General features: G+C 37.9%; 1 protein-coding gene across 6 annotated transcripts in view; it reads right to left on the bottom strand.

The window, feature by feature from the left end:
* The window catches only part of LOC126253483 (tyrosine-protein kinase Src64B), a 300,293-nt gene that overhangs the window by 113,740 nt on the left and 162,170 nt on the right, over window positions 1–24,383 (bottom strand). For 4 of the 6 annotated variants that reach the window (XM_049954851.1, XM_049954853.1, XM_049954850.1 and 1 more), the window contains exons 2-6: window positions 23,646–23,824; window positions 16,285–16,434; window positions 5,844–5,921; window positions 5,234–5,345; window positions 5,027–5,125 (exon numbers count right to left, since the gene is read on the bottom strand). In XM_049954851.1, the coding sequence (XP_049810808.1) occupies window positions 5,027–5,125; window positions 5,234–5,345; window positions 5,844–5,921; window positions 16,285–16,434; window positions 23,646–23,688 (482 nt within the window). In that variant the 5' untranslated portion in view covers window positions 23,689–23,824. The remainder of the gene's footprint in view (window positions 1–5,026; window positions 5,126–5,233; window positions 5,346–5,843; window positions 5,922–16,284; window positions 16,435–23,645; window positions 23,825–24,383) is intronic. The other 2 variants (XM_049954854.1, XM_049954855.1) reach the window with 2 other exon arrangements.

The following is a 24,383-nucleotide window of genomic DNA, read 5'->3' on the forward strand; positions in this document are numbered from 1 at the left end:
TTCTCCCTAAACTTGCTACAGCTTTCCTTTCTGTGAAAGAACTATTACCTTATCAAAGTTCGTCAAACGTTTTGCTACATGAAAAATCGAAATGTCGTCATCTAATACTGAAAAAGATGTTAATACAAATAGGACCCAATACTGGTGTGGTTTCTCGATCTGTTTACGTCTATTTTGTCACTGTGTGCTGGATAAAACAAAATAGGCCTTTCTAATATTGCAGCAATTGTAACACATGCCAAATAAGCTAGACTGTTTTGGCAATAATGATAATTTTTATAGTACGATAATATAATTCACGAAGTACCAATACGAAATACCTGTTTGGTCTACTACAGTCAAAAAGCTTCATGTTAGGAAATAGTTTCTTATGCACTAGACCGAAAAGTAGTAGAACGAAATTTTTGTATAAATTTGGAATCATAATATTCTTCCATAATTTGTGTGATGTCCCCTTTTCTTCTCCTCCCTCATTCTAATAAACTATCAGTAATTCTGTAACTATTCCTACCACTGTCAAAATTCATTCTCTGGTTAACTTTACTAACCCTGCCACAATCACCGGTTTAATTATCCAGCGATTATTCTCCAGTTAGGTGTGGTCCTACAATGCGTTTTCCGCGCAACTCCAAGAACGGAACTTAAGCAGCTGCTAGCTGGAGACTACAACTGGTCCTGTCTCATGTAGCGATCTGGCCAAAAATTTTCTGTCAGAATTTCACTTTCTTGGATACACCAAGAAGATAATACATAATCTTCCTTGCCTGTTATTCCTGTTAGTCGTTTATTTCCACTCCGGTAGTCTGAATGTATGGATTTCGCAAGTAATTATAACAACGCTAAACATTTGCAAACCGAATCAACCACATCAACAAGCAGCAGTTGGCATTCACTGGCTCGGCTTTATTCCGCTCAGCTCGTATAGCCCCGTTCCGTTTTGTCTGCAGGAAAGTTCATCTCTAGATGCAACGAGCATTCCCCTGGCAGAGACATCACATACACTATGCACGCATTAAAAAATCAACTTGTAATTCATTCACAAATCAACTTAGAAGGTGTTCAAAAATGTCCAAAAACCAGCGGGGGAGCGTTTCAAAATTAGATGAATAATCGATAGACCGATGTGCACTGGATGCTAGGTGCTTTGTGAAACAAGTTTTTTTTCCTCAAGAATATGACTTTGCCACCTCCCACCGAAATTTCCGCCCGGTTCAGTTACCCCGGTTTGCCTCTCCCAGATCCGGGCGTGCAGCGCATGCGTGAATCTAGCAGCGTGGGCGTGCCAGCAAAATTTTTCCTGGTTCCCCATGTGGCTGGTTGCTGCTACTGCTGCTTACACAGCCAACAGCCACATTTCTGTAGCCAGCAGCAGGAGAAGGTATTACTCATACGCGACTCAACTGCGCGTGTGCATGAGCGCGCTCGTAACTGCTTGAATGAATCTAATGTAAACAGTTGTGACTTCATGCTCATCGGAGGCAATTTGTTGTTACGAAGCATTGAATAGTCTTCCTAAAGCCTTTGACACATTTTGCTGTTGGCAGACGCTTGTATGTGCACTGTGTTTTTTTATATGGCACATTTCCTTTGCAATTTAAGTTTTATTTTCGTTTTTTTCTCTCTTTCATGTTTTAATGCTGTAGTATTATTCTGCAGTAGCGGGATACAGTAATATCCTTTGTTAGAGTATCGGTTCTTACCAGTCAAAATTACAAAAATTTAACTGAAAACTAAAACAACGAAAAATTCCCAGAATTCTAAAAAATTCCCAGGTTTTTCCCGGTTTTCTCCCGGATGAAAAAATTCCCGGGTTTTTCCCTGATCTCCTGGTTGTCCCGGGTCGTATACACCCTGCACACCTGCACCCACTGCCCATCAGCCCCAGCACAGCAATCCAGTCCTTGGCCATGCCTTGACCACCCCTGGCAAAGAGTGCATATTGATTTCACCTGTCCATTCCGGGAGCAATGTGGATGCTCGTTCTTGATGCCCTCTCTTAACTTCAAAATGTCGCATGGATGGCAACAACTACTATGGCAGCTACTATCCATCCTGTGAGTATCATATTTGCAATGGAGGGGACACCTTCAAATGTGGTTTCCAACAACTGCCCTCAATTTATGGCACTTGTGTTCTAGGATTTTTGTCAGCGCAATGGCACTGGACACCTGACTATCGCCCCTTTACATATCACATTCATTTCGAAGTCCAAGCGAATGGTCAGGACATATAAGATATAGATGTGTAAAATAATGATCACAGTCGACTCCAGAAAAGCACTCACCAGCTTCCTTGCAACCTAAATGGCCCAGCACTGTGATGCGTGCAGTCCGGGCAAAATGTTACACAGGCGCAGACCTTGCACACTCCTCGACCTGCTGCACCCAACTCGGCAGGCCCACCGCCCCTGCACACAGCCATATTACCACATGGACTAACGCATCTGAGCTTGTGCCTTTGGCCAGAATCCCTGGTCAACCCAACGAACAATCAGTAGCAACAGGGGGAAGACATATGTTTGAGGTTGCAGCCTGGCAGCAACATTTGCTTCAACATTTGAATCAGCTCCATCAGCGATGTGACATACTGCTGCCCCCCCCCCCCCCTTGCCCTTCTATTGCCAAGTGGGCATGACCTCAGCAACCACTTCACGCCAGTGCCAAATACCCCAGTCTGCCTCTTACTGCTACAACCTCTCATCTTACGTCCACGACTTCAGGAAGTCAACAATAACCAGCAAAGGGAGCCTTGAACATGGAACCACTTCCACCCACTACACCAGTTACAGCTTCCCACCCCCAGCACCAGTGGTCCTCTTCCTTCGCCCTCAGCAGAGGTTGAGCATTTTTCGACTGTGGTGCCCATGGAGGCTGAATCGTTGGTCTCATCTCTGCCACATCTGGCAACCACTCCCCTGCAAGCAGGCCCAAACTCCACTCCAGACCCCGTCAATCAGTCAGGATCCCCCGCCAACAGACAGCATCACCTTTCAACCCAGCCAATCATATTAAGGTCCTACTGCAGGATCCTTTGGAGGAGATACCTGCATGTCCCTCTCCATTCCTTGGCAAAGATGGCACAGGCCAGCCATTTCCAGCTCTCTGTGCTGAAGATGATTCAGACTCCCTGCCTAACCTGAGTATCAACAGGAGAATATGTCAGAGATACTCACTCTACATACAACAGGCAAAGGTCATGCCCACACAAGGCACCACAGCCAAGGTAAGCCCGGTGACACTGTTACCTGACATGCAGATGAGGTGCTAAGTACTGAGGCCCAGATAGCCCCTGTTAGTGTCTTCTAATCTCTTAAGTCTTTGGTTATGCACCATTGAACTGTAGAGTCTTCACCCTGCCTGACTTATGTTTGTGATCTGGATTGTTCCCTAGACTGCTGTATATGCATAAGAAGCCTTTGCTATACTCTAGACTTGGTTTTGTTATTTGTTCACTTCTTTAACTCTGCAGCATTTGATCTCAGGAACTACCAGTTTTGTTCTGTCAGTCTCAGTGTTACCATCAGTAAGAGTGATCAGAAAACTATGTTCTATCGATGCAGAGTAGGATAGAAAAGTTTCCACCAGAGATTGAAAGCCTTATTGGGGTCTGTTCAGGATGACCTAGGACTACGGAAACAAGGAGTCTACCAACATCATGCCATGTGAGAAAATGTTAGTATGCCAGACTATCCAGACAGTAATGGAAAGATGCACAGAGCAAACATAAGTGTCACACAGATAAAGAACAACCAACAAAATCAGCAGTTGCACAGCATTGCATCTGTAATGGACATATTATTAATCAGTGACACCACATTTTTCCTAAAGTTTAACACATTCTGATACTGCACCTTAAAAAGAGTCTGTAGAGCTCTGACTACACAATGAACTTATAAATAAATATAGTTGTTTCTAAGTAAGTAAAGCTTGGGACCTAGTCCTGAGTGTACTCGAAACAGATCAGTAGTCTGTGGGAAGAACTGCTCGTACTGGTGGCAGCTTAGGGACTTGTTCCAACTGTGTAACGCTTCCCTCCTTTCCCTGCACCACAAGAGCCATACTCAGACACAGCCTGGTCATGACAAAAAAAGGAAGGATGTAGGCAATACAAAACGAACCCAGCAGAAGACTACCAGGGATATGTAAGGATGGCAACAACTCAGCTTGCCATTATTGTGCTATCTGAAGGACGCCACCCAACTTGACACCCAAGAAGGGTTTATAATGAGATTTTCTGTCACCATGACCTCTCCTTTTTCGTATATTTTCTGACATTGGTAGCACACATCCAAAACACATCAGCTTAATAAATCTTAAATTTTATGGGGTATTGTTTCAGTTTCCTACAAGTATATGGAGAGAGGTTGTCTTTACTTATATTTTTTTTCTTATCTCAATAATGGACCAATGTAATAGAAATAATTTATCTGAATAAACTGCTTGTAAATACAATGGTAATGACTGCTATCATCCTGTACATCAGATCTGGATACATACTGCAGCACCAGTCTGCCAGCAGACTACACTTAAATATTCTGCCAAGGGCATCTGTGTGGGCCAGCCACCAAAAGCCATCCACAACTTGTGCACATGACACAGTACCTACTGCACTATCTAGCAGAGCTTTTCTCTATGGAAGGACACCATGGCAGGAGCCCATCCTCAGACTGTCTTCTACTGCTTGTAGTACAGTTTCTAAGTTTGTCATTTACTTGACTGGGGGTAAATGAACTTTTGTTCTAAGTCACCATACTATTGGTTGTGCCTAGCACTATGACATTAACATCAGTTGTTAAAGAAGAGACAGACTTTATGCTAGGTCCCTCCCCCTCACTGTATCAGTGTGTACGGGGAGATCTGTACGTAAAACCTTTCCAAAATATGTGCAATGTAATACTTTTATATGCTCTTGCAGCTATTCCATTATAACATACTCATACTAATGAAAGCCCTATCTAGGAATCAGTAAGGATAGCTATCTCAGACATGTGATACTACAAACAAATAATGATACAAGTTACACTTACTCTTCACTTTCAATTGACTTCTCTTCGGCGACAAAGTTCCATGGAATTAAACCTTCATGTCCAGTCCTTAGATTTCTGACTTTCCACCAATCTGGCTCACTGGAAGTAAATTTGTTACGGTATACATGCACTGAAAACTCAAAGTAAACACAACAAGCTACCATTGTGAAAAGATTAGAGGAAACTGGGATGTAAAAAACTATTTACCTGTCATCAAGGACTTCCATGTGATCCCCCTTCATGAATGAAACATCTGCTACTTCTCTTGCCTGATAATCATAGACAGCAACCACAATACGTCTTGATGCACCTGGATGGTCTGTTGAATAAAATGGTTCAAACATCACTAAAAACATCCTGACTAGATACTTACTATGTTATCAGCAAATAATTTTCCTATTTTTAGACTCAAACAGATCAGCAACTAAGAGTAATCACAAATGTATTGGAGTCTCTTTCTTATGAAAAAGCATGAAACTGAAGTATCTTTTTAGCTATATGTGTACTCTGCAGTACAACTTTATGAAAATCAAATCTGCTACTTCCAATCAACCCAACACCACATATTTGCAAAAATTATCTAGGCTACAGAGATACAAAAATTTGCTGTGTTGTTACATAGGAAAAATATCAGTGGTTTTGATCTGTCTGCATATTATCATAAAGCCCATATACCATCACCATGACAGTTAAAGATAAGTAAGAGGGTGAAAAGGGTGCCCCCGAGAGGATCACGGAATAAAAAATACCCTTTGTTAGTTAACTGCGGGTTTCCCCATGTTAGGACACACTCTTTTTGAATGTATGTTATTCCAACCTTTTGTGTGCTCCTTATCTCTGAAAGAAGGTGACCTTGACTCAGAACTGCTCCTAGTCCTTGCTCTTGGGATAGCTACTACAACACAAAATAATTACGAACTTAAGAAACATGATAGAATTTGTTGAGAAACTGTGGTTTAAGTACCTGAAAACACTATCAATATAATATCTGAAAATATAAAAGGCCGATCACTACTTTCCGACAGAGAAAACAGCAAGCAAGTAAGTAATAAAAATCAGTGATGATGTTTCAGAGAGAGAGAGAGAGAGAGAGAGAGAGAGAGAGAGAGTCAGGCAAGAACTATAAACATCAGTCACTAGCACTAAATTTGTAATTTCCAGTCTAGAGTGCATTGTGCCATATGCAGTACACAATATTACCAGTTTTACTCTAAGAAATCATTGATTTGGTTAATAATAATAATAATAATAATAAAGGGTAAAATACATTTAATGAGACGCATAACTAACTATAAATAATGGTACAATAAAGTAAAAGGCCACTGAATATCATTCTGGGGTGCTGTTCTGATAAAGAGTATCAACATCAAAGCAAATGGGTGCTGTGCTAATGATAGGATTACTACGTCCATAACTTTTGTGGACATTAGTTATTGCTGGCAGAGAGCACTGAAGTGTTAAGAAACCAGGTGGTGTGGCGATGGCGATTTGCAGTGACAAGGGGCTGTGTACCATGTGATATTCCAACCTATAACATCATTATTGGTGAGGGTAGTTCGCCACCATTATGTTCATGATGAATGGCATAAAGCACACAAGACAAGTGTTACAGTACGAAGTGTGTGGCATGGGACAGAGAAAGAAAGCATAATGATAACACTATAGAGTATGCTCCATCCCTCTAATCACAGAATGCATCATCACCTACACTCTTACTCGCACACCAACATCCTAAGAGATGTGCAACATCACAAATTCATTTATTTATAATTATCAGACAAACATCTTCATTTTCATTGTTTAAAATGGCTTTCAGGAAAGCTTAAATGAGTGCCTAATAACACAACACGAGATATAACACAATATACATAAATAAAGTTGACACCAAAGTCAGAATTGAGGTGTGTGATCGTGTAAGATCACTCAACAGAATAATTGTAGTAACTGACTGAAGCATTACAAAATATGTAAAAACCATGTGTTGTTTTATTTAATTACCATTCACAACATTTGGTTTTTATATACTTTGTAATGTTTAAATGAATTACTTCAAGCAGCCTGTATAATGATTTCATACACCTCTATTCTGATTTGAGGTATCAAGTTTATTAATAAATATTGCAGTTTATTAATAAATATTGCAACACACCTTGCAGTTTATTATTAGGCAGACATTCCAGCCTATATAAAAACCATTTTAAACAATGATAATAAAGATCTTCATCTAATATTATAAATTAACAAAATTTTTGACATTGGACACTTGCATGTTAACTCATCATTAGCGCCCTCTGCCTGTGATTACTTGTGTCAATGTAGCAATAGGACGCACTTGACTACTGGTAGCACATGTTCATGGTAGTTGCACATGTTCATGGTAGTTACCAACACTGATGTTTACACTCTTACAAGAACGGCACCCCAGGATGGTATGCTATGGCCTTTGGCCTTATTTGTACGAGGGTTGCCCAGAAAGCAATGCCCTGCATTTTTTTCTGAGCCGAAAACAATGCTATGAAAGCAAAATGTTTCATGTGTATTATCTGAAGTCTCTTGAGTGAGTGCACAAAATTTCTGTCACTTCTGAGTGCAGACCACAATGAAGGTAATTTGGAAACCAGAAAAAATGAGAGACCGTGAAAGGAAAACAACTGTATTGGAAAATATTTAAAACAACACACACATCATGGGGTAGCAAGAAATAAAATAAAAGTGCATCAATAATGTTGAAACCAGCTAAATATGTCTGGTTAATAGAACAGGGGAAAAATGTCTTGCTCAAGGTAGATCACTTCCAAAAACAAATTTATTGTGAAATGTATGTGACATGGTGCATTCTACAGTTCTGTTAAAATTATCTCAGATTCATATAGTGATTCTTATGTCTTCAATTGATAAATATTACCCAAGCCTACCTATTACATTAACCTATTGTGTATCTGCTGTCAGCTCATCGAAGGAGTAATGAGGAATTTTCTTGTCAAGTACGTAACATTACTGCACAGGAAAAAGCCATGGTACCACCAATAATTACATAAATTGCATATTTATTTTAATGAACAGCTGCCAACATGAGCAACTTGGGAGCAGATAACCACAAAATAGTGAAGCAACTAAAATCACTTAATAAAAGCAAGTCTTCCGGTACAGACTGCATACCAATTAGATTCCTTGCAGAGTATGCTGATGCAATAGCTCATAACTTAAGTATCATATACAACTGCTCGCTGAAAGAAAGATCCATACCCAAAGACTGGACAGCTGCGAAGGTCACACCAATATGAAAGGTAGCAGGAGTAATCCATTAAATTATAGACCTATATCATTAATGTCGATCCACAGCAGGGTTATGGAACATATATTGTGTTTGATATTATGAATTACCTTGAAGAGAACAGTCTATTAACACACAGTCAACATGGATTTAGAAAACCGTTATTGGTAAACACAACCACCTCTTTACACACACGGACTGTTGAGTGCTATTGGCAAGGGATTTCAAATTGATTCCGTATTTCTAGATTTCCTGAAGGCTTTTGACACTGTACCATACAAGCGGCTTGTAGTGAAACTGCGAGCTCACGGAATATCGTCTCAGTTATGTGACTGGATTCATGTGTTCCTGACAAAGAGGTCACAGTTCATAGTAACTGATGGAAAGTCATCGTGTAAAACAGAAATGACTTCTTGCATTCCCCATGGTAGTGTTATGGCCCTCTGCTGTTCCTCATCTACATAAACGATTAAGGAGACAGTCTGAGCAGCCGTCTTAGGTTTTTTGCAGATGATGCTGTCGTTTATTGTCTACTAAAGTCATGAGAAGATCAAAAATATATTGCAAAATAATTTACAAAAGATATCTGTGTGTGCAAAAATTGGCAATAGACCATAAACAATGAAAACTGTGACATCATCCACATGAGTGCTAAAAGGAATCTGTTAAACTTCGGTTACACGATAAATCGATCAAATCTAAAGGTCGTAAATTCAACTAAATACCTAGGAATTAGAATTACGGACAAATTAATCTGGAAAGAACAGACAGAAAATGTTGTGGGGAAGGCAAACCACAGACTGTGTTTTATTGGCAGGACATTTAGAAAATATAACGGATCTACTACCAGATAGGATTAGCAGAGTACATCAAGAAATTTCAAAGAAGGACAGCATATTTTGTATTATCATGAAACAGGGGAGACAGTGTCACTGACATGATACAGGATTTGGGGTGGACATAATTAAAACAAAGGCTTTTTCCACTGAGGCAGAATCTTCTCATGAAATTTCATTCACCAACTTACTCCCACGAATTCGAAAATATTTTGTTGATGCCAATCTACATAGGGAGAAATGATCATCATCATAAAATAAGTGACATCAGAGCTCACACGGAAAGATAAAGGTGTTCATTTTTTCTGTGTGCTCTTCGAGATTGGTATAATAGAGAATTATTGTGAAGGTGGTTCGATGAACCCTCTGCCAGGCACTTAAGTGTGGTTTGCAGAGAATCCATGTAGATGTAGATGAATGACTACAAAACAGAAAGGAGCGCCAGCCAACATCTACATCTAAATCTATATTCTGCAAACCACCGTGAGGTGCATGGCAGAGGGTATGTTCCATTGTACCAGGTATTAGGGTTCCTTCCCATTCCATTCATGTATACAGTGCAGGGAGAACTATTGTTTAAATGCCTCTGTGCAGGCAGTAATTATTGTAATCTTATCCTCACTATCCCCATGTGAGCGATACGTACTATATGCCTAGAATTATCATTTAAAGCTGGTTCTTGAAGCTTTGTTAATAGACCTGGGATGGTTTACATCTATCTTCAAGAGCCTTCTAGTTCAGTTTCTTCAGTATTTTGTGACACTCCCCCATGAATCAAATAAACCTGTGACCAGTCATGCAGCTCTCCTCTGTATATGTTCAATACCCATTGTTAGTCCTATGTGGTACACATCCCACACACTTGAGCCATATTCTAGAACCGGTCACACAAGTGATTTGTATGTTATCTCCATTGTAGTCTGATTTCACTTGTCCAATATTCTACCAATAAACCAAAGTCTACCACCTGCTTTACCCACGACTGAGCCTATATGATCTTTCCATTTCATGTGTGTTACACCCAGGAATTTGTATGAGATGGCCAGTTCCAACAGTGACTCATTAACATTATAGTCATAGGATACTATGTTGTTTTTTTTTTCACTTTTTGAAGTGCAATATTTTACATTTCTGTACATTTAAGGCAAGCTGCCAATCTTTGCACCACTTTGAAATCTTATCAAATGTGACTGAATATTTAATCAGCATCTTTCAGACATTACTCAATTATACATTACTCCATCATCTGCAAAAAGTCTGAAGTTACTATTAACACTGTCCGCATGGTCATTAACACACAACATGAACAGCAAGGGTCCCAACACACTTCCCTGGGGCACACCCGAAATTACTGCTACATCTGACAATGACCCTCCATCCAAGATAACATGCTGCATCCTCCCTGCCAGAAAATTCTCAATCCAGTCACAAATTTCAATTGATACTCCATATGCTCATACTTTTAACAATAAGCACAGGTGTGTTACCGAGTCAAATACTTTTCAGAAATCAAGAAATACTACATCTACTTGGCTGCCTTGACCCCAAGCTTTCAGTATGTCATGTGAGAAAAGCGCGAATTGGGTTTAGCATGATCGATGTTTTCGGAATCCATGACAGTTGGCTTTGAGAAAGTCATTTTGTCAAAAAAAAAAAAAAAAAAAAAAAAAAAAGAATGAAATCATAGCTGATTGTAAATTTCAGCTACCATCAAGAAATGCTGAAACATTTCAATAATAAAAGAGATGTATAAAGTGATGGAAGTAAACTTGGTATTCACCCTCATTGGCAAGGAAGTGTTAGTGACCAAATCACATATAAACCTCATTCAAGTCATTATCACAACAGACATAACTTTGTATCATCACATATTAATGTTGGTAAATGGTAGCTGGCAAGGTCTAAGGAAACAATAACTAAAACTCTGTAACATTGTCTATGGGTGTGAGCTTTAACTGTGAAAATTATTCAAAAGACTCCTCTGGCAATTTATTCCTCTTCTTTCACTTTCTGCCTTCTTGTATCTGACAACTGCACTTTTCTAAAGATTACATCTTTCAAGATGATAATGCCTACATACACATGGCTGGAAATCTCCAAGATTGAACTGACGAGTATGAGGGTGAAAAACGTATCTTGCCTGTGGTGAATAAAATCTTCCATACTTTTATTAAAGTCACCAATTTTGAATCAGTGAGGATGACTGACCTCTAAAATAGTATATCTTCCCTAACCTACACAACTGCCAAATTGACATAACCAATAGCCATTGCAGTCTTCATTTGAAATTATACATATATCAATGAATACATTAGTGAAGCATTTTCCGTGTGTCTCTTCTTTTATGGAGTATCTCACTGATATGACCTGACATCAGTCTCTTCTGATTAATGCTACTCCTTCCTTACTCTGGCAACAACGTTAATGTGCATTTTTTTTTTTTTATGCATCCACAATTCTATCACTGTACTGAAGGGCAGCAAAGATGGAAGGTTTTCCCTTTCTCTCATTTGAGCTGACCTATCCCACACTGCATATGTTTTTGGACTGCTCACCTGTCTCCATTACGGCAGAACAGCAGAGTCTAAACAAAGATGCACTGAAATCCCACATAACTCATCCCACAGCAATCTGGAATTTGTACACTTGGAGTACGAGCATTGTAGGCTTTGGGAGCGCAAAAGCGAGTGCTTCAATCTGCAAGAGAATTCATTATTTTGCAGTCACACAGCAAGGGTCAATCAATATTTATTTTTGGTTCTCTGTTTATCTAACCATAGACAATCTTCTCTTCAATAGCTAATATCTGTGAGATTGTCTATGGGAGTGAGCTTTAACTGTGAAAATTATTCATGCGGCCCCTTCAGCAATTCAATCCTCTTCTTTCTCTTTCTGCTTTCTCATACCTGACAACTGCTGTAATTGTAACTCTTGGTAATTAACACTTCCTTTTTTTCCCCCTTCCTTTCCCTTCATATTTCCACAGAACTTAAGTGGTAAGGATGTCATTCATTCGCAACTGTACCTGAAAGCTATTTTATAAAAAAAAAAAAGACTGTTTTCATTGCCTACCACAGAAAGCTTCCAAGGTGACATGTTTTTATTGTTTAGTGGAGTAAGTGCTATGATGAATAATTATGACAAAAGAAAATCCAGGATGGCATAATGACAATATTCTTTACAACAGGTGTACCAAGTATGACTAAGTTCTGGATCTATGGCTTAGAGAAGCTACATTTCCTAAGTAGTCTCAATGATTATGGCTCTAGTTTTTTTCAGTGCTGTACTGTCCCTGAATTATTCCTCACTTATTTTTACATGGTTTGAAAAACTGAACATTTTCTTGAAGATAAGTGAGATCATCTTTCAAGTCATGGGTACATGGTTGATCATTGTTGTTAGGAGTAAAATTTCTTTAATTTTCAATGCAATAAGGTCTGTACCTGTGATGAATTTTTTGAACAATTTCATGATGCCTTCAGCTGCCATTCTCTTTATTTCATGTACGATTGTACAGTTTCGGCCATACGCCATTTACAAGTATCTAAAACAAAAGCATTATCCATTAGATACATTAGTGACACTTGTGATTTTCATTTCGGAACAAGTCACATCTGTAGATATACTAGGTGCAGTAAAACTTACTTTATGGATGATTTTTTAGTAGTAAATTAAGCCATGTATGTTGTTACTTCCACACAACAACAGCTTGAAAGAAAAGTGCTCCTAAAATACCGTAAAACCTCTATAATTTTATTTTATTAGCATAACATGGAGTCTTAGAAGCAACGACCTACATGGCATAATTTACTACCAAAAAATTACCCATAAAGTAAGTTATAATGCACCTAGTATATCTATAGATATGACTTCTTCCTAAACCAAAATCACTAATGTATCCAATGTATAATGCTTCCATTTTAGATACTTGAAAATGGCCTAAGGCCAAAATTGAACAATCGTACATGAAATAAAGGGAATGGCAGCTGAAGGCATCACGAAATGATCCATAAAATTTCTTTGTAAACATGTGGATGTAACCACAAGTACATATGGGTGTACATCATTTCCCTACATCAACCATGGCATCACGGAAACTGTGAATTGAAGACATGACAAGTAACATGCTCCATCAGCCATTGGACAAGTTGCCAAGTAATCTGGGATCAGCAATCTGAAACTTGTGGACTTTCATAATGAAGAGAAATGGTATAAGTAAAAATAATATACAGAAATGAAATAATACAAAAATAAGAGAAATTAATTACTTGGGTTTGATCACCTGTTGCAGGAATACAAGTGGAATAAAACAGTGGAAAATCTAGGATGGAATAATGACAATATTATGAAAAGGATAGTTGCTATCAACCATATTGTGGAGATGTTGATTTGTACAAGGGCACAACGAAAAAACTAAGTAAGCTTTTGGGGACACGCACACACGCAATATGTTCTGTATAAGCTACACAAGAAAAAGGCACCAAATAATGGCAATTCATTGGAAATACTTGATATACTAAATTTGAAAATCCCACTTGGATTTCTGCATTGTTAAAAGTCAAACAATGGAAACTCCAGGTAGGAATATCAACAATGTAGGAAAAGATAGATTGCTACTTACCATAAAGATGCATCAAGTTGCAGACAGACATGATTAAAAGACACTCGCTTGTAGCTTTTGGCCACACACACACACACACACACACACACACACACACACACGAAAGTAAGCACACTTCATGCACACACGACCGCCAACTCCAGCATCTTGATCCAGGCAGAATGCTATTCCGGCCCGATATACTTGAGTTGGTGGTCATTTGTGCAAGAGGTGTGTGTGTGTGTGTGTGTGTGTGTGTGTGTGTGTGTGTGTGTGTGTGTGTGGCCAAAAGCTACAAGCGAGTGTTTTTTAATCATGTCTGTCTGCAACTTGATGCATCTTTATGGTAAGTAGCAACCTATCTTTTCCTACGTTGTTGATATTCCTACCTGGAGTTTCCATTGTTTGACTTTTAACAATGCAGAAATCCCAGTGGGATTTTCAAATTTAGTATATCAAGTATTTCCAATGAATTGCCATTATTTGGTGCCTTTTTATTGTGTAGCTTATACAGAACATATTGCATTTCAAACAAATTTGCACAAAAAAAAAGCATGGGATATCAATCAACTATCAGTCAGCGAATGAAGTGGTGTGAATAATGTTTTTAAAAATTACAATTGTAAACAACCCAAAACCGGGAGAGCAGTGATTCAACAAACGGTAGAAAGTTTGCCCAGAGCTGAAACATCTGACAGAGATATTTACTTCAATCAAGAATGAGACAGACTACAGTGATTCAATAACAAGAATTAAGGTCTGTTCAAGCAGTATTTGCCTCAGGAGCCAAAAAAACTGTGACTGAAAAGTATATGTTGAACTAATGGCAATGGCTTCATTTCTCAGTCTGAAATATTTATGGAAAAATATAGGTTCTGCTCATAACTGCTCATTCCAAATAGCCAGGCAGCACAGTGCTCCATGGGAGCAGCACAATCAACAAAACTCAGACAGTATACAAACTGTACTAATATTAACTTTTCAGATTGCTACCAAGCTTAACCCAGCATGCAGTGCAGTGGACACTGGCACTGTTGTCACCATTCTGTGTTGTCTTAACGGCACTGAGTTGTGTTTCACATGTCATGAACTCTGTATGCTGCATCTGCTTTCAGACATAAAGGCAGATGGCATGCTAAATACAGTGCTGTCTTCTAATGAAGTGATGCTAGGTTTGTAATGAGGGGAAAACTCTTAAAGTGTTGGATGAGTAACTTCAATTTATATTGATTCAACTCTCTCCATCTGTTACAGCTCAAAGTGTCTTTAAGGAGTGCACAAATAATACTGAAAAATCTCTTCATGAAAGAGCTGTGAAAATACTTATGAAAAAACTGGAAGGGAAGCATTGCTTGAGATAAGTTTCCTCTGGTTGGAAAGTAACTTTTATCAATGTAATGTGTATATAACTGTAGGAACTAATCTTAATATAATTTTCTGCACATACATAATTTTGTGTGAAAATGCAATGAAACAAATTTAAAAGATATATCATGGGAATATTGTACTGCTGAACATTAATTGTGATTTAAACATTTTCACTAAGCAGCATCATAGGTTTTAAATAAAATTTCTGGTAAAAATGTCACAGCATGTTTCTTTTCACATGTGTTGGTAGCATATTGTAGAATTTTTAACATGCAATTTAGTAAGTGCTCATAAAACTTTGCTGAACAGCAATTAAATGTCAACTTTTGTCTTGCTGCAGTTCTGTCAACAAGAGAAAGGAGATTCTTTGTGTATCGGACTGGTCACTATTCATGTTATGACTTAGCTGACAAAAAGTATCAACTGCTGCAGTTGAACAGTGTCGCAGACAATAATTCAACGGCTTCCGCATCCTAGGAGTATAATGTACACAAAACCACATCATTACCCTATTCAGTGTAGACACATGAATGCATAACACCTCAAGCAAAAGATTCACCACAAAACTTATACTTTTTTATTTGTGTTCATTTCTACAGTGCAGACAAAAATGCATCTCTATCTGTATGAATGGAATCCTATGAATGAGACTTGCTGCAAGTGATATTTAATTTAAAGTATCTTTATAACCAAATTTAAGTGCATTGAAAGCACGTGAGCTATTCCACACATCGAAATCGACTGTCAGTGTTGCAACAGAAACTGGTTTCAGATTTATGAGTTCTCATACCACAATCTAAGATGTTTTCATACTGGCTTTTGTTTGCTGCTGCATTATGTAATTGTATTTATCTTTCAAATAGCTGCCGCTACTTCTTTTCACAGTAAGCACCGCATGTTTTTCAAGGAGTCAAGTAATCTAACTATACATTAGCTAGTATTGATTTCCTTCAAATACTACAGTGGGTTAATATTCAATTTTTTAGTGAAAATTAAGGTTTATTTTCTTACAGTCTATTACAGAAAATATGTTTCAAGTATGACATGTCTGTTTTCCTTGTTTGCCTTTAGGGAAGTTGGTAGACTACAGCTGTTATGGTCTTCACATAGCCTGACTAGCCAACAGAAATGTTAAATAATATTGTCTAGTTTCTTAAACAACAATGATGAATAAACGTACATGGTGCAGTTGGTGTGCGAATGATGTCAGCTCCTGGCCTTTTGACTTGTCCACCTGGCCTGTTTGGGTCAGGTGTATATCTAGGATCACCATTACTTCCTTGCGTCCCGTTATCTGATCCATCTGGTATCTTGTATCCTGGATGGTAAACTTTCAAAATAAATATATAGTTAGGTATGTTACTCTGGATATAAAAACATGCAGACAATATAATACACACACACACACACACACACACACCTATGTTCATGTTTAATTTCAATCACTGACAAGAATACATATTTTTTTGCATTGTTGTTGTTGTGGTCTTCAGTCCTGAGACTGGTTTGATGCAGCTCTCCATGCTACTCTATCCTGTGCAAGCCTCTTCATCTCCCAGTACCTACTGCAACCTACATCCTTTTGAATCTGCTTAGTGTATTCATCTCTTGGTCTCCCCCTACGATTTTTACCCTCCACGATGCCCTCCAATACTAAATTGGTGATCCCTTGACACCTCAGAACATGTCCCACCAACCGATCCCTTCTTATGGTCAAGTTGTGCCACAAACTCCTCTTCTCCCCAATCCTATTCAATACTTCCTCATTAGTTATGTGATCTACCCATCTAATCTTCAGCATTCTTCTGTAGCACCACATTTCGAAAGCTTCTATTCTCTTCTTGTCCAAACTATTTACCGTCCATGTTTCACTTCCATACATGGCTACACTCCATACAAATACTTTCAGAAATGACTTCCTGACATTTAAATCTATACTCGATGTTAACAAATTTCTCTTCTTCAGAAACGCTTTCCTTGCCATTGCCAGTCTACATTTTATATCCTCTCTACTTCGACCATCATCAGTTATTTTGCTCCTCAAATAGCAAAACTCCTTTACTACTTTAAGTGTCTCATTTCCTAATCTAATACCCTCAACATCACCCGACTTAATTTGACTACATTCCATTATCCTCGTTTTGCTTTTGTTGATGTTCATCTTATATCCTCCCTTCAATACACCATTCATTCCGTTCAACTGCTCTTCCAAGTCCTTTGCTGTCTCTGACAGAATTACAATGTCATCGGCAAACCTCAAAGTTTTTATTTCTTCTCCATGGATTTTAATACCTACTCCGAACTTTTCTTTTGTTTCCTTTACTGCTTGCTCAATATACAGATTGAATGACATCAGGGAGAGGCTACAACCCTGTCTCACTCCTTTCCCAACCACTGCTTCCCTTTCATGCCCCTCGACTCTTATAACTGCCATCTGGTTTCTGTACAAATTGTAAATAGCCTTTCGCTCTCTGTATTTTACCCCTGCCACCTTTAGAATTTGAAAGAGAGTATTCCAGTCAACATTGTCAAAAGCTTTCTCTAAGTCTACAAATGCTAGAAACGTAGGTTTGCCTTTCCTTAATCTTTCTTCTAAGATAAGTCGTAAGGTCAGTATTGCCTCACGTGTTCCAGTATTTCTACGGAATCCAAACTGATCTTCCCCGAGGCCGGCTTCTACTAGTTTTTTCATTCGTCTGTAAAGAATTCGTGTTAGTATTTTGCAGCTGTGGCTTATTAAACTGATTGTCCGGTAATTTTCACATCTGTCAACACCTGCTTTCTTTGGGATTGGAATTATTATATTCTTCTTGAAGTCTGAGGGTATTTCACCTGTTTCATACATCTTGCTCACCAGATGGTAGAGTTTTGTGAGGACTGGCTCTCCCAAGGCCGTCAGTAGTTCCAATGGAATGTTGTCTACTCTGGGGGCCTTGTTTCGACTCAGGTCTTTAAGTGCTCTGTCAAACTCTTCACGCAGTATCGTATCTCCCATTTCATCTTTATCTACCTCCTCTTCCATTTCCATAATATTGTCCTCAAGTACATCACCCTTGTATAGACCCTCTATATACTCCTTCCACCTTTCTGCTTTCCCTTCTTTGCTTAGAACTGGGTTTCCATCTGAGCTCTTGATGTTCATACAAGTGGTTCTCTTATCTCCAAAGGTCTCTTTAATTTTCCTGTAGGCAGTATCTATCTTACCCCTAGTGAGATAAGCCTCTACATCCTTACATTTGTCCTCTAGCCATCCCTGCTTAGCCATTTTGCACTTCCTGTCGATCTCATTTTTGAGACGTTTGTATTCCTTTTCGCCTGCTTCATTTACTGCATTTTTATATTTTCTCCTTTCATCAATTAAATTCAATATTTCTTCTGTTACCCAAGGATTTCTACTAGCCCTCGTCTTTTTACCTATTTGATCCTCTGCTGCCTTCACTACTTCATCCCTCAAAGCTACCCATTCCTCTTCTACTGTATTTCTTTCCCCCATTCCTGTCAATTGTTCCCTTATGCTCTCCCTGAAACTCTGTACAACCTCTGGTTCTTTCAGTTTATCCAGGTCCCATCTCCTTAAATTCCCACCTTTTTGCAGTTTCTTCAGTTTTAATCTACAGGTCATAACCAATAGATTGTGGTCAGAGTCCACATCTGCCCCTGGAAATGTCTTACAATTTAAAACCTGGTTCCTAAATCTCTGTCTTACCATTATATAATCTATCTGATACCTTTTAGTATCTCCAGGGTTCTTCCATGTATACAACCTTCTATCATGATTCTTAAACCAAGTGTTAGCTATGATTAGCAGTTATAATTTTAAAAAAAACTGTTTAAACATTAAGCTGAATTGTAAAGCACGTTAGTTATTTATTAATTTTGTAGTATTGAAATGTTTTTGCAGTAGTGCCATTTTTGAAAACTGTGTATGCTGAATAAGTGGGAGTCACTTCACTGTGACGTCATACACAAAAGAAGCCTACTACATTCACAGGTGAACCAAATATTTTAACAAAATTCTACATACATTCTTCTGTAATCTTGAAAGTGTACTGTAGACTGCCACAGTAGCAATACTATAAAAGACAGAGGACAGATTTTATTATCAACTTTTTCATTTCTTTTGCTGTTTTTGTTTACCAAGAATAGCCACAATAGCTATCCTGAAAATATCACTGAGTCACCACAGAAATCATCCTTAAACACTGGACGAACTTGTGTGGGCCATTGGTCAAAGAGTGTGACAGTTTTGAGTAGCAGTTTCTCGACCACTTTGTGGACAGCATGCAAGGGGGAACCTAAGCATCTTCCAATGCATTGAATACAGCAATGTAGCACTGAAAGTTTTCCAGTAATGGATTTTGATACACACAGAAGTACAAATATGTGCACTTTTGAAAATATTTCTTTTATTTTTGGTTATTGTTTGATTTTATTTTGCAATATAGTTATTGTTCAGATTCATAAGACTTACTATTTCATTTACTGCTTGCCTCGACTGAGTGCAGACATGTTCAAAGATATGCACATGGTGCAAAACTCTTTTTCAGTTGTTACATGACTTACTTAACCTTGTGTGAACTCTTGCAAAAAACTTCAAGTGTTACATTGGTGCCACAAAGAGACAAAACACAAATGTATATACTTCACATAAATGAACCCTAGATTTACAAACATGTTATTGACAAGGATATCAATGAGGTACTGAACACTTGGTTACCTGGTATGTAAGATACTACTAAATATTATTGTAACTGTTGAAATAACTTACAGGAGTGCAGCCAGGTAATCTCAACAACAACTGTCAATATTTCAATGATAAACACCCTGTCATTATCAATCCCCAAGATGAAATGCTGAGGTGTTCACCTGTCATAATATCGGCAGTAGTTGAGGTCGTCGCCTGGCTGCATTCCTAGAAGATAACTGAACATTTGATATGCTGGGATAAGCTCAAGTTTCACTATTGTAATTGCGTTACAGATCTTCCATTTTAGTCCATTTCACTCACTTTCTCAGTTACTTGGCACACCATTTAATTAAGTTGTTTATTTTCCATACATAGTACGGTATTTGTATTTCTCAATACTGGTTTCCAAATGTATGTTCTTCCCAGTCCATTCATCACACATTTATCATTTTAAGCTCATTTCAATAAAATATTGTATGGATTCAGAAATAAGAAATGAGACAGGTGTAACTTTAACAGCTATACAAACGATTTTAAACTTCACATCATTCCATAAACTACCACTGAGCATCTTACTGGCACTACTACTGTCATGAATTGGCATCATACCACATACCTTGTGCACTTCAAATCAGTGTGAATAATTTTGCATGAAATATAAAAACCAACAGAACTAAGTCAACACACTGAGCATTAAAGTTGCAGAGAAGCAGCATAAATGTATGAATACCATGGCATGCCAGTACTATGTGAAGAAGGAAATGCTAAAAGGTGAAAGGAATATAAAGATGGTCTTATAATAGAACCAAACTTGAGGAAAATATATAAAAAGAGAAAATGAAGTAAGTGAAGACGGAGATGTGATACTGCAAGAAGAATTTGACAGAGCACTGAAAGACCTCAGTGGAAACAAGGCCCCTAGGATAAGCAACATTTCCTCCGACTTATCATGATCCTTGGGAGGGCCAGCAATGACAGAACTATTGCACCAGGGTTACAATATATGAGACACTGATGAAATACCTCTGACTTGAAGAAGAATACAACAACTCCAATTCCAATGAACACAGGTGTCGACACAGTAGAGTACTACTAAACCATCAGTTTAATAAGTCATGACTGCAAATATTGACACATATAACATACAGATGAATTCAAAATCTAGCAGAAGCTGACCTTGTGGAAGGTCAGTTTGGGTTCCAGAGAAGTGTAGGAACATGTCTTACCTCAGAAGATAAGTTGAAGAAGGGAAAAACCTACGTTTATAGCATTTGCAGATACAGAGAAAGCTCTTGACAATGTTGAGTGGAATAGACTCTTTAAAATTCTGAGAGCAGCAGGGATAAAATACAAGGAGCAAAAGGCTGTTAAACAACTTTTACAGAAACCAGACTGCAGTTGTAAGAGTTGAAAGGTATGGAAGGGATATTGTAGTTGAGAAGGAAGTGAGACTGGATCGTTGCCTATCCTCAATGTTACACAATCTGTATATTGACCAAGCAGTAAAGAAAACCAAGGAGAAATCTAGGAAGGGAATTAAAGTTCAGGGAGCAGAAATAAAAACTTAGCACTTGTTGAAGACTTTGTAATTCTGTCAGGGATGGAGAAAGACTTGGGAGAGCAGTTGAATGGATAGTGTCTTGAAATGGTATTGCAAGAGGAACATTAACTAAAGTAAAACAATGGTAATGGAATGCAGTCAAATTAAATCAGGCAGTGCTAAGGAAATTAGATTAGAAACTGAGACACTAAAAGTAATACACGAGTTTAGTTATTTGGGTAGCTAACTAACTGATGATGGCCGAAGTAAAGATGTATACATGGAGACTGGGAACAGCATGAAAAGTGTTCTGAAGAAGAGGAGTTTCTTAACATCTGATATAAATTTAACTGATAGGAAGCCTTTACTGAACGTATTTGAGCCTGGAGTGCAACCTGGTATGGAAGTGAAATGTGGACAATAAGCAATTCAGACAAGACGTGCATGAAGCTTTTGAAATGTGCTGCTATAGAAGAATGTTGAAGACGAAATAAGTGGATCAAATAACTAATGAGGACGTATTGGATCTAATTCAGGAGAAAAAATTTTGGCACAACTTGATTAAAACAAGGGATCGGTTGATAGGACACATCCTGAGGTGTCCTGCACCAATTTGGTAATGGAGGGAATTATGGGACGCCAAAAACTATTGAGGGAAAACTAAGCATGAAGGTTGCAGTAGTTATTCAGAGATGAATGGCTTGCACAGGTAGGGTAGCATAGAGATCTGCATCCAACCAGTCTTCAATCTGGAGACCACGATAATAACTCTGCACCCACAAAAAATATATTTGCAATTAGAATTTTTCTGCAAGGTAGAATATCAATAGTTAGTGATCATACTCTACCACTACATATTGTATACCCATGCCCATTCAACAGTACTGCAAAATTTTGTGGTCACTGTGTCAATAGAAATTCTGAGTGGTGTTTACACATTGGGATGTGTAAAGGAGTTTGCTCTTATTCAGCGTGTTTATAAATGAATATCGAGGTTTTAACGCTTTATAATATTTGTTATATTAAACTTACAGTTATGAATGATACGTCAAATGAAAGAGCAACTCAAACAGTTTTACCAAAAACCTTATAAACACCCAATGTGAGCACCATTTGTCACACAGCATATATCAAGTCTATAGCCGAGTTCTTCCCAAACGACAATGACAGGGCTTGCTTTGCATGGCCTCCATGTTCACCCGACCTAATGCCATGCGATTTTTTCCTTTTGGGCTTCGTGAAGGATTGTGCGTACATGACTCCGCCACCAGCAGACCTCCCTGAATTAAGAAACCGGACTGAAGCAGCTCTTGCTACAATCACTGAAGACACACTTATCAACGTTTGGGAAGAACTCGGCTAAAGACTTGATGAGTGCCGTGTGACAAATGGTGGTCACATTGAACATTTATAAGGTTCTTGGTAAAACTGTTTGAGTTGCTCTTTCATTTGACATATCATTTATAACTGTAAGTTTAATGTAATAAATATTATAAAGCGTTAAAACCCCGATATTCATTTATAAACACCCTGTAAATCTTCAACTTTATCAAATATCATCTTCAATAACAGGATCCGATAATTCACATATATTTCATTACTAATTGCCCTGACTGTGCATAACCTGCCCCCATTTCTGCATTATTGTATTCTGGTGTGGACAGATTAACTTCATTCTTATACTGTGATTATAATTTCTATTTTAATCTACCATCTCCATACCAAACATTGAAAAAAAAAATTGAACAATAACTGAACTTCCCAATAAATTATTATTGAGTGCCATACATTTCTTGATAACTGAGAATGTCTTCCTAACCCACTCAAAGTTTTTACTTTGCAATATCTTTCTGCTACTATCCAACCTCATTAAGACTCTTCTATACATTGTGCTGAAGTTAAACTTGGAAGAAAGGACATAAAATAGAACAGCTTAGTCACAGTCTAAGGACTGTTTTCAGAACGAATTCCCTGTCCAGCATAAAGTATTAACCTGCAACAACTTTCATTACATTGTACAGTCTGCTACAATCTGAAAGAATGACTGTGGAATCAATAATTATTTTTACAAGATTAAAAGAAGTGTCACTTTTTTGGCACAAAACCTGATTGTAGGCATCATATTCTGCACATACTATAAAGGGGTGTTTCACCAAAGGTTAACAGTATATTTTTTTCCAAATTTATGTGATAATTTGTTTCGTGATTTTTAATTTAGTATAGCCTTCCTAATGGAATGAACAAGTAAGACACTAACATAATACTTCCACATACAACTACACTTTTAAATATGATACAAAAAGTAAAAGCTCACCTGTTGGTCCTGTGGTGTCAGGGCGACTACAACACATGCCCATGTTGAATGTTATGTTGTTATGGACTCAAGGAGCCAGATATCAGACCTAGTGCCTCATGCTTCTAGCAGTATGGCACATTACATCTAATGCTGCACCTCTTTTCATGCTGCATTGCGTGCTGCCAGTTTGCTGGTAGCTATAAAAATAATTTCAATGTCACTGCAATGCTTACTGAACTATTTTAGTGAATGTAGGGTAATACTGAAATTTTACATAATGGTTAGTGGATATGTGAGAAAAAAAGTTATATAAGACAGAATTTATCTTAGCATGTGACAATTTAAAATAAAGATTAAAGTTCCAGCACTATTGCAAAGAACAGGTAAGTCTGCTTTAAAACTGTTTCACCTGCAGTAAAAATGTTAATGCAATTCAATAATGAATGGATTTTTTCAATTACTTAAATGTGTTTTTATTTACTCTTTAATATCATGCATCCCAAATTTCAAACATTTAAATGAGTCAAATGAGTCCAGGCTGCAAAATATGTTCCCGACTCAGAATATTTCTTAAGATTCTGTAACAAATCAATGACAAGGATAATGGACAATAGTTTTGTGGATCACTTCTACTACCCTTCTTGTAGACAGATGTGATATGTGCCTTTTTCAGAGAATTGGGGATTTTTTTTTTTTTTTTTTTTTTTTTTTTTTTTTTCTTTTTGTTCATGGGATCTATGATAGTTTATAGTTAGA

The sequence above is a fragment of the Schistocerca nitens genome, chromosome 4 (genome assembly GCF_023898315.1).
Source record: "Schistocerca nitens isolate TAMUIC-IGC-003100 chromosome 4, iqSchNite1.1, whole genome shotgun sequence".
NCBI classification, from domain to species: Eukaryota; Metazoa; Arthropoda; class Insecta; order Orthoptera; family Acrididae; genus Schistocerca; species Schistocerca nitens.